The sequence below is a fragment of the Pseudophryne corroboree genome, chromosome 3, assembly GCF_028390025.1.
Source record: "Pseudophryne corroboree isolate aPseCor3 chromosome 3, aPseCor3.hap2, whole genome shotgun sequence".
NCBI classification, from domain to species: domain Eukaryota; kingdom Metazoa; phylum Chordata; class Amphibia; order Anura; family Myobatrachidae; genus Pseudophryne; species Pseudophryne corroboree.
In genome coordinates this window covers 181619184-181631214 of record NC_086446.1, presented here as the reverse complement: position 1 = coordinate 181631214, position 12031 = coordinate 181619184, and the positions used below count along the sequence as shown (strand labels likewise).

General features: G+C 42.0%; 1 protein-coding gene and 1 long non-coding RNA gene across 3 annotated transcripts in view; one reads left to right on the top strand and one right to left on the bottom strand.

The window, feature by feature from the left end:
* LOC135055067 (uncharacterized) overlaps positions 1-12031 on the bottom strand; it is a 107347-nt gene that overhangs the window by 36229 nt on the left and 59087 nt on the right. The window lies entirely within an intron of this gene.
* Positions 6008-12031, top strand: part of COMTD1 (catechol-O-methyltransferase domain containing 1) — an 83781-nt gene continuing 77757 nt past the window's right edge. The window contains exons 1-4 of one of the 2 annotated variants that reach the window (XM_063958682.1): positions 6008-6165; positions 6539-6666; positions 7339-7438; positions 8076-8194. In XM_063958682.1, coding sequence (XP_063814752.1) covers positions 6084-6165; positions 6539-6666; positions 7339-7438; positions 8076-8194 — 429 coding nt within the window. In that variant the 5' untranslated portion in view covers positions 6008-6083. The remainder of the gene's footprint in view (positions 6166-6538; positions 6667-7338; positions 7439-8075; positions 8195-12031) is intronic. The other variant, XM_063958683.1, reaches the window with a different exon arrangement.

Sequence of the window (12031 nt, the reverse complement as noted above, 5' to 3'; positions counted from 1 at the left end):
GCAGTGTATATACACCTGTCTAATATTGTATAGGTTCCCCCTCAAACTGCCAGACAGCTCTGACCTGTTGAGGCATGAACTCCACAAGAACTCTGTGGCATGTGGCACCAAGGCGTTAACAGCAGATCCTTTAAGTCCTGTAAGTTGCCAGATGGGACCTCCATGGCTCGGATTTGTTTTTCTAGCACGTCACAGATGGTCATGCAGAATGGGTTCTGATGAATTTGGAGGCCAAGTAAATAGCCTGAACTCTTTGTCATGTTACTCAAACCATTCCTGAACAATTTTTGCAGTATTGCAGGGTGCATTATCCTGCTGAAAGAGGCCATTGCCATCAGGGAATACTGTAGCTATGAAAGGGTGTTCTTGGTCTGCAACAATGTTTAGGTAGGAGATAGATGTCAAAGTAACATCCACATGAATGGCAGAACCCAAGGTTTCCCAGCAGAACATTGACCAGAGAATCACACTGCCCCCGCAGCCTTGCTTTTTTCCCATAGTGCATCCTGATGTCAGCTCTTCCCCAGGTAAACAATGCACATGCTTCCGGGCATCCACATAATGTGAAAGAAAATGCGATTTATTAGATCAGGCCACCTTCTTCCATTGCTCCATGGTCCAGTTCTGCTGCTCATGTGCCCACTGTAGGTGCTTTCAGTGGAGAGCAGGGGTTAGTAGCATGGGCACTCTGACTGGCCCATATGCAGCAAGCTGCAATGCTCTGTTTGTTCTGACACCTTTCTATCATAGCCAGCAATAACTTTTTCAGCAATTTGTATTACAGTAGATCTTCTGTGGGACCGGACCAGATGGGTTAGGCTTCGCTCCCCATGCAAATCAATGAACCTTGGGCGCCCATGACCCTGTCACTGGTTCACTGGTTGTTCTAAATTGAACCACTTTTGGTAGGTACTAGCCAGGGCATACTGGGAACACCTCCACAAGAAATACCATTTTGGAGATGCTCTGACCCAGCTGTCTAGCTTTAACATTTTTGCTCTTCTCAAAGTCAATCAGATCCTCCCACTTGTTCATTTTCCCCTTATTCTAACACATTAACTTCAAGAACTATACTTTCACTTGCTGCCTAATATATACCATCCCATGACAGGAGACATTGTAAGAAGTAATTCACTGTAGCTGTCAGTGGTTTATATGTTATGACTCAAGGGTGGTACAGATGTGTCCTTATAGATCTCTGCCAGCGATGCATTTGCAGGCTAAAAATTACGGCATAGCGCACCGAAGTGGGAGAGTGTGTACGCATGCTCCCGCTAGTGCAACAGGAGTCAAGCAGCGGGGAAGCAATGGCGATGCTGCCATTTCCCACTAATATAAGGAGCCAGCACAAGGTTAGTAGTGACCATAGCGGGAGCTTGTGCTCCCACTACCTGCAGATACAGTATGCATCAGGGAAGCAGCTGCCAGGAGTGCTCCCGCTATTAACAGCATACAGTAGGGAAACTGTGGCTAAGGGAGGTTGCGCTATGCATCATGGCAACGCCACAGTAAGCAGCCTCCCGCAGCAAAGATGTTACAGGACATATCTGTATGTCCAATAGGATAATAATGGGTAATGTCTCATAGGATAATTATGTATAATCTCCAGTAACAGGATTGTATGTATCACAGCAATCAATGAACTATTACTCTTTTAGGCAGTGACATGTGCTGAGGTAAATGGCTGGGGAGGCATTTGCTAGTATCAGAGCCAGATTTACACACATATATGAAACTGAGGTTCATTGTGGACATTATACAAAGGTGCAGCAGTAAATACTGCTGGAAATTTGTTGAGTTTTGATCAGAGATGTGCGGACAATAGTAGGCACCTGTTGTGGACCAGTATACTCCAAAGTTTTGACTATAATAATGATTAGAATAATACAAAGAAGATATTTATACTATCGTCTTTGTATTTTTAATTTACTGTGGTGTATACTGGTCTATGACCGGAAAGGCTCGCACATCACTGCTTTTAGGTCTACAATTCATGTTAAGGCCAATGCAGAATAGAACAGTACAAATATGGCTCCAAAGAATGGAGACTTTTAATAAAAAAGTGTTCATTTGGTCCAATGCTTGTCTATAAAAGTTAAAATTTATGGGTAGTTTAACGATTAGCAAGTGTATAAATAGTCTGATCTATGCAATCCATAAAAAAAAAAAACTACTCTACATATCGTCCTTTTCATTTCTTTTAAATAATAGAGGTAGCGGTGCAAAAATATGTGCAAAGGGACATTGTGAAAGAGGTATAGCACACCATGTTTTTCTTTCAATTTTGCATCTTCGTCACATTGCAGATGCAGCAAAACACAACTCAAAGTGTACTATAGACACTGGGCTTGGACAGCACAGGAATTCGTTTAAACACATACAAAGTCGCATATGAAGCACAATGGAAGATGGTGTAAGAAAAAGCAACGGCTGCTGTAATGCAGCACTTCTCACACAGACTCAGATGAACACAGATTTACAAATGTTGCAAATCAAATTGATCAGTGTATTCTAGTACAGTAGTTTTTATTCTTCCAATTGTTTTATTCATGCGTGGGACTCCTGGCAAGCGGTGTTATGTTCACAGGGAGCCGACATCAACTCAGACCTGCCATGCTCACCAAGCTGTCTTGAAGAAATCTCTACATAAGATGCATATCCTTAAACATGACCCTTTCCATCAAATACAAAATGCTCTGCTCTTGGACTCTGCACTTAATTTACGATTACTTGGGCTGAAATGATGAACTGATGAGAAGGGTGTTTTAACACAGGTGACAACAATCATACATTGTGCGGGATGTCCAGGAGCAGAACATTTTGTACCTGATGGAAGGGGTCATGTTGGAGGGTATGCTCGTAGATGTCAAATCACCCTTTGCATTCTATAAGCCCTTATTTTTAACCCCCTCCTAGGGTTTAAGAATAGATTTAAAGCAAAAGTGTCTGACAGTTCATGCAGAGCTGACAGAATGTTTTCTGTGTTTTATTTTGTTGGTTTTTTATTTTCCATTAGTCCTCCTTAAGCACTTGTTATTTTGAATTTTCAAGTTGCACCTTTATATTCTTCAATGAGGTTTAAACTGGTGATCTATTTGCATCTAGTGGAATAATAGGACTACAAACCAGCAGAATAGCATTTTACCGTCTATCAGAGTAAAACATGTCCTTTAAAAATCTTAAAACATCATGATGTGATAGCAGTGTGCATTGGTGAGAAGGGGTTAAAAATATCCCAGCTCTGTCTGCCAGAAACACACTTGAGTGTCCTTTGTCTATTATCAGCCTTGCTGGGTTGCAGTTAGATGTGAATCACCTACAGAGAGTGCCCAGGTGACCAACTCATAATCTGCAGCTGCTCTTTTCCTTGGGACCTACCTGGACTTGGCTAGGTCTGTAACATCTCTGGACCAGGAGGATATTTGGGCTGATGTCAGCACAGCAGATGTGAGCTGGACATGGGGTCTGGCTTGGAGACATTGCAAGGTTAACGTGAGCAAATGAGTACTCAGAGTAGCAGAGCAGGCCAGGAATGCGGGCAATCAGAAATAGGGGACGTTAATGAGCTGCTAACCACATTCCCTTTCCCTGATTGTCTCATTTATAATATTTCTCTCTAACGAAACATCAAATCTTTCAGGATGTAGGGTAATGAAGGACAATGTATTTAGTTAAATGGGACAAATAAGTGAGATTGGGCAGCAAGAGCTGAAATGCTGTAAGATATTATTAGCTGAAGTTAACCCTTAGTAAATAAAGTGATCAAAACAAATAAATGTTATTTGGTAGACGCTCCTGATCGAACGTTTCTCTTTTTAATATATTAATAATTTTAACTTGGCCCATTTTTACATGAAGCAAATGTTCCCAGTTTTTCTGTTTTGAATCACCTAAGTGCCAATTATGTTAACTATAGCAGGATAGCTAATCATTCATTTTAAAAGAAATGTTACTTAAGTATAGAGCAGAGCATTCTGCACTGAGTGTAAGGGGTCATGTCAGAGGTGTGATCACTAGAATACTGATCACTAGAGCTCAGTACTCATGGGGTCTATTCAATTGGTGTCACTGCCCCATACACATATCCCGCACATTATTAGTGCACTTATACACATGACACACATAATGCCCCTTATACATATGCCAAACACTATTGCACAACCAACCAACCCGCACACAGGACTCACATGGCCGCTAACACTGTGACCTCTGCTTGGATACAGATGTGTTCTCATACATCTTGCCTCAGTTCACCATGCAGCAGGAGATGCCTGGCATGAGTCAGCTGGCAGCTGTGCTAACATTGATGCCTTTTTTGATGAAAATGCGTCTTACTTGCATTACTATGTAAATAGGATGCACGAGCAGCTTCTGCTGATTAAAATTATATGCAGCATGCATATATTCTGTGTGCGACTGTGTCTGTATGTGCATACGAAAATGCTACGTTACAAATATTTCCAGGAATACACTATTACGTAGCATTTTGTATACAGATACAGCCGCAGTCACACACAGAATATAAGCATGCTACATATCATTTTAATCAGTAGAAGCTTGTGCCCCTAGGCATACCAAATACCCTAGGCATTGCCCAGTTTGCCTATTCCTAGGGCCAGGTTTGTGTGCAATAACCCGGGTTATTGCTGGCGGTCTGAAAGAGGTATAAGGAAGGTCGGACTGGCCCATTGGGGTACAGGGGGAAACCACCGGTGGGCTCCACTGCCTGAGGGCCCACTCTTTCCTCTAGGGATCAGGTTCCAGACTGTGCACTTGTATTATACATGGTAGATATGTTGCATTACACTGCACAAGACTATTGTGCATTTCAAGCCTCTGTGGAGGCTGGCCACACCCTCTTTGTAGGCTGGCCACACCCCTAAGTATGGGCCCCTATCACTGCATTTCCTCTGGTGGGCCCTTCATAACCCAGTCCGACACTGGGTATAAGTAAGATCTTCATATGTATCCAGACTATGGGAAGGGGAAGGGGGGGGGGGGGAATACCCCGCAGATTCAATTAGCAGGGATTACCCCCGCAGACTAAACTACAGAGAGGGGCTTTTCCAAGCAGCTTCAGGAGTTGTTTTATTAAATAGCTCAGGGTGTGAAGCCCAGAGCTATTACCTGCGTGGCAAACAGCACAGCTAATTGGATGCCATCCTTAGGAAGCTACCATAAATGTAGTATCAACTTGTAACGTTTTTCATAGAAAAAAAACCCAAAAAGCTCTGATCCTAGTGCTTCCAACGTGTAGGCATTTCCCTAGGGTCAGACTAAAAAATTAGGCACCAGATTGGAAAACTTAAAAAATCATAAAGTCAGCATGCTCATGGTTTTTTACAAATAGGTTATATATGATTTTTTTTACATATGTAGAATGCACATAGATGCATCTGAAATAATTGTTTCTAGTGTCACCATATCCATCAACGGGGGTAATTCTGAGTTGATCGCAGCAGGATTTTGGTTAGCAGTTGGGCAAAACCATGTGCACTGCAGGGGAGGCAGATATAACGTGCAGAGAAAGTTAGATGTGGGTGTGGTGTGGTGTGTTCAATCTGCAATCTAAATTGCAGTGTAAAAATAAAGCAGCCAGTATTTACCCTGCACAGAAACAAAATAACCCACTCAAATCTAACTCTCTCTGCAAATGTTAAATCTGCCCCCCCTGCAGTGCACATGGTTTTGCCCAACTGCTAAAAAATTTCCTGCTGCGATCAACTTGGAATTACCCCCAACATTATTAATTGTGCTGCGCTGGAGTAGTGTTTTTGAGTATGTGCGTATTCACAAAATAAAACAGTATGCATTTTTCTTGTGCAGTACTTTATTTCACATTTCTGAAGTTAGAAAGAGGTAAATATTGCATAATGTTGAGCTCTGCTGCTGTGACACAGCAACAAAGCCACCAGGTGGCAGCATCACACCACCCTGTTTCATCTGCTCATAAAACAGAACAAGCTGTTCCAGAATGCCAAGTGACTACTTCCTATGTGATAAAGGATCATGTGACGAGAAAGGCCAATAGTGAGCAGCATGAGGCTGCTGCTGTCCTTTGTACCTGCTCAGACTCTTCCATCATGTCCCTCTCTACACTCGGTAGGGAAGCAGTGGTTGGTATTGCTATGCTGGGAATAACCTTTGCTACTGGTGTCTATATTGGTGAGTCCAGTGCACCTCTTTTGTGTCCTTCCTTTTGTGTCAGCAATAAATGCTATAATTAAATATGTCTAAAAGGATGAAATTATCTAAGGCAATGCAGCTGGGTGAAGGATAATGCAGCCTATTGTGCCACAAGTCCCTTTCAGACAAGCATATATAGGTGAATACTAGGCAGGGCTGGTTATGTGTGGTCAGGTGATAAAAGAACCAGTAAGTGATATATTGTATTCCAGCACCATCCTTTATCTCTGCTAACCTCATGCCACATAAAACCATAATAGAAATGTGTCATTTTTGGAAACACCTGACATTACAGTCACTGTGTCCTGTTTCCTTTGTGTGTTGTGGTAAATGCAATGTTTACCTCTTTTAGGAAAAAGATACTTTATGTACCGTAGGAAAAAGTCACAGAAAATGTTTGATGTCCAGGGTGACCCACGGAGAGCATATCTGCTGCGCCTATCACTCCGAGAACACCCGTCAGCAAAGAAGCTAAGAAAGGTATGGAATAGACAGCAACCTGTGATACACCAGAATAAGTAACTAGATTAGGATGTCCACTACATTATTTTTCTCTGTTTGAATCCCCCAATAAGAAGATGATTTGCAAACAATGTGCCGTCGGCATTGCCTTACAGTGTAAAACATCACATTTTATGAGAATCACTGCAACATTAGGGGGTAAATTTACTAAATTGGGAGTTCTATTTAAGATGGGATGTCCATAGCAACCAGATTCTATTTCTTATTTATCTAGCACCTTCTAGAGGATAATACCTGGAATCTGATTGGTTGCGGTGGGCAACATCCCATCTTAAATAGAACTCCCATCTTAGTAAATTTACCCCTAGGTTTCTAAAGCTGTCATATTTACTATGCCCCCTGTAGCTAATGCCATCTTCAGATGGCACTGTGTAGCTGTATGGTGTGTATGGAGCCATTAAGAAGAAACTTTATTAAGGAAACATAACTTTCTAGCTGGCTGTTGGGAAAGTGTGCATGAGAAGGGCATAGTGATAGTGATAAGTAGATCTGATGTATCTCATAATATAATAATCAACTATGCTGTAGTAGTTGAAGTATTATAATGTTTGCCTTTAAATTGCTTTGTTATCTTTAAAAAAAATAATAAAAAAAATAAATAATACAGAATAATAATGTTTGTGTTTCCAGCATCTTTTGGGGATCACTTCTCAGGATATAAGCAGCGATGCTGCCCAGCTATTGGGGAATCTGGCTAAGCTTATTAATTCTAGGAAGATTTTGGACATGGGTGAGGACATAACGTGACACTTATCAGCACATTTATTATATAAAAGTAAGAACCCATGCAGTAACTTACAGAACATTCCATCACAGATCCTTGCCTATGTAGTAGCCTAAACTTCATGAGCCTTACACTACTCTGACATCAGCTACACTTACATCATATGCCCTTTTGTAGACTGGATCCTCTCTATTGCACAGCTTTACTCTGGCCCAGCTGCCCTCTCATGTGCCCCTGGTTTTAGTGTCGTCACAACTGCTACTTGTCTTATTTTGTGGCTCGGGTCATCTCTGTTGCATGCTCACCTTTGCAGTATGGATCCTCTACATAAAAAAAAGCAATATTTGAGTGTGGATCCCTTCTTACATTTGTATGGTGATATTTCACTCATGTACAGACTACACTATTTTATTACTGATAACCCCAACACGTATTTACCCCAAGCCACTGCAGTTTTCCAACACTACTGTGTAAAAGTCACTTTACATGGCCTACATTCAACTGTGACACCTTTCTCAGAACAAGAGCCATTTCATACTAGCATTCTTCTATTTTTCTGGCCACCAATTTGTAGCTCTTTTACAGAACAGCTAGCCCTGCAGGTTTTCTCAGCCAATCTGTGTTATCTACTATTTTACCACAGGGTGGAGCTGTGGGTACAATCCTCTGATCCTTGCCTTGGTGCTGCCATCTGATGGAAAAGTAATTGCAAATGTGCGAGCTATAGAGGATGTCAGCTATGCCAGGAACTCGTGGAATGAGGTACAGTATAATACAGTTCAGATGCATTCATTTAATAGTTAAGCATGGTTTGCACTGTGAGACGCCATGTCTCTTGCATACATTAGTGATCTGATCTGCGTCCTAGGACACAGCATCGGATCACCTGCAACACCATCGGTTGACTGAGTGACCCACAGAGGTCGCACAAGCCAGCCGCTGTAGTTCCAACCTAGAAGACAGGAAATCTCCGTTACCTGAAGTAGATCCTTGTCACTCCCCTCCCCCCTAACGACAGCAACTCGCCTCCGTTTGGGAAAACAGAGGCAGACGCCAGCCCCCCTGCTAAGCAACAGCAAACTATCAATCACTGGCAGTCTGCTGCTGATCTGTGTCTGACATTGCAGACCTGCACTGCACATACGCAGTACAGGTCTAGTGCATGCCAAAGTACAGAACATTGGTGTTTTGCGGTACGCACCATACTAGCGTTGGGACCTGAATCAGGCCCAGTGTTTTTTTCCCTTAATTTTCCTTGCCTGAAATTACTTTTAAACTTTTTTTTTTATCTTTGCACTGCCCTTGGCATTCCACGATATTGTTCAGCTGGGCTGCTCACAGGGACTATAGGTGGGACACTCTGTGATGTTTGTCTGTGTGACTAATGCGGCAGATACATATGGGCCTATTGCCCATTTAACGCTAAACTGATCCACAGATCAAAACACAGATTGGCAGACATAGTGACTCCCTGATTTCAATAATTTTGAGTCTGAACCCTCAAATCTAGTATTTTCAACATGTTGGATTTCACCAATTCCCCAACCCTGTCATCAGGAGAATGGCAAATTGCTGCAATGCTGCAATGTATGGGCCCCATCAATCACCAAACACCATCAATATTGTGTAATTTCTGGTTTTCTAGAACTTTCTGAACAACAAGCACCCACATAAAAGATCCCATACGCTGTCTTACATAATCAGACTTTATTATATCTGGACAGCTGTGGCTATTTCTGCTGTAGATGTTTATATTGTTCTATACATTGAAAGCAAAGATACCCTTGATAGTAACACATATATGCACTGATAGTATTGGATTATTAGGTAAAAAAACAAAACACACCCTGCAGTGGTGAACACCGGTGATAGCAGTACGGTATATACTGTATACCCAACCAAAAACTGGAGCAAAGCTGCAGTACTGGCCATTGGTAATAAAACAAACCTTGTGCCTCTAATGATCTGTTAATCTAGGAGATTATGAGGTTTGCTTGAAAATGCAGTTGGAAGGGGACCACTTTCAGCCTGTATCATCTGCAGACAGCACTAGAAGGCTCTGTGAACCCGGAACAGTTCTTTGTTAATAGTCCAACTAATAAATATATATATATATATATATATATATATATTATAGAAAGTTCCAAATCATTTGGAAGGTGCACTCTCACAAGTAAATAATCGTAGGTACTTCTTCATAAAATCACCAATGCTTTTATTGTCGACGTTTCAGTCTGGTCACAGGCCTTTATCAAGACAGGTGATGTATCATATCATCAATTCACCGTTAGAGACAACATGCGTATAATCTGCAAATGAACAGTAATATACAGTCACAAGCAATATGCCTCACCGGCCCCTATGGGTACCTACTGGCTACAATAATGGACCCACCACCAAAGAAAAACACCTATTAAAACAGTGCCATAAGAATATTTCCATCCAAAGGAAAAGTACCAATTACCTGGGATACCTGTAGGTGTCCACACCGGGCATCTCTCATATAAGAATATAAGGACATATAAAATGCTTGGAAAAATACACTAAAAAGCGTACTCCATTCTGCCAAAGAAATAATGAAATAATGATAAACAACTTTACACTCCAACCTCCATTGGTTAAACTAACATCAGGAAAATTAACTCCATACCTCATTGGAGTAGCCATAGAGTAAATGAAGCAGCGGTGCAGGTGGTTTAGCATCTAAGATAGACCTTCTAAAACCAAATAGGAGATACCCTCAATAAATTCAAATATGGATCAAAAGTGCAAGTCATAATATATCCAATAATATAGAAGGTCAGTACTCACTTCAGCCAAGGGACAAAGCAAACATCGCTGCATGCTGTCCCTGTGTGCAAGCGAGCTATTTAAACAGAAATAACCGGAAGTGACGTCCATTCCGGGAGCCACCCCCGCAAACACAATTCCACTCGTGGTTGAAACCTAATGTGTGCTCTATAACACCCTCGACACGCTGAAAAGCAAAACCACACCTGCTGGTCAGGCCACTCGGCCATATGAGCACCCGCGCTGGCTCCAGCCAGACGCCGTCTCCCGGAGTGTAACGCCACAGGAACGCGTCATCATGCGTTCCAGCGGCAACACTTCCATGAGGTTCAGCAACAGGAAGTGTTCGGACACACATCGCAGCCCTGTTGGTAAGCAACCACGACACAATGCTAGGACGTCCCAGCACTGAGCTAAACAATGCAGTGTCATCATGCGTTCCAGCGGCTACACTTCCGTGCGGCTCAGCAACCGGAAGTGTTCGGAAACACATCGCATCCCTGTTGCTGAGCAACCAAGGCGCAATGCTAAAACGTCCCAGCACCGAGCTAAACAATACAATGTAACCAATCGCTACAATCTACTAGCAACCTAAGATAAAATAAGATAGAAATTTTTATCTAGTGTAAATACACTAGTGACAGGTTCCACAATTATCTTATAGGCACTGATGGATCATCATAGAACCCAACTAATACAATACAAAGGGCTCAGTTCCATAACTAAAGAAAATAAGCACTCAGACAGATGCCAGTTTAATTATAATGCATCATGCATCCAACCCTACGTTAATGCATATGTACATACATATACACACATACATGAACGTAGAAACCAATAACTTATAACTTATCCGGTCCAAATGTATGCCAGAAACACGAGGGGCCGATGAGTCATTCACAAAAAATGGTCCTTAGGTCAGCAAAAAAACATAAAAAGACAAATACCTAACAAATACAAATAACTTAAATTAATACACAAGCTTATATATCAATAGCTTATATATCAAAATGAAGTCGCCCCTGCTATGTGCCGCATTGGAGGGGAGCCCAACAAAACGGAAGACAGACTAGCTATTACAGAAAAGGATGTAATGTATTTGCTTCATTAAGACCCCTGGGTGCAACAGTATCGAGAGTGTATATCCAATAACTCTCTCGTTGTTTGAGGGCCAAAGATCGGTCCCCTCCTATTGAATTTGGAGGGATCCAATCGATAATTTTGCACTTGAGGCTCGCCACTTGGTGCCTAGCTTCCAAGAAATGGCGAGCTACTGGCTTATCAGTCTTACCCGTAAGGATGGCCGTGTGTATTGAAGACCTGTGATTGGCCATCCGATCACGAAACATTCGGGTAGTAAGGCTGACATAGTACAGCCCACACGGGCACTTCAATATGTATGTAATGAAATCAAGGCGACAATGCAAATGATATTTCAATCGAATAGTTCTTCCAGTATGTGGGTGGCTAAATGTAGGTCCAGTGATCATAGACCGGCACGTAGTGCAACTACCGCACGAAAAACACCCCGGTTTAGACTGCATAAAAGCAGTCCAAGGGGTATTAATAGTATCTTCTTCAGGAATAGTCTTGGTCTCATGAGGAGCTGTTTGAGATCAGCTCCCCTTCTATACGCCATCATTGGTACCCCTGTTTTTGAAAACGGTAAAGTTTCATCTGATTTAATAATGGGCCAATGATGATGTAATGCCTTTTTCATCTTAGCAGAGTTGCCATCAAACTGTGTAGGAAAGATCAAACGATCTTGGATTTTCTTTTTAGGTTTGGTACCAGTAAATATCTGTTCAG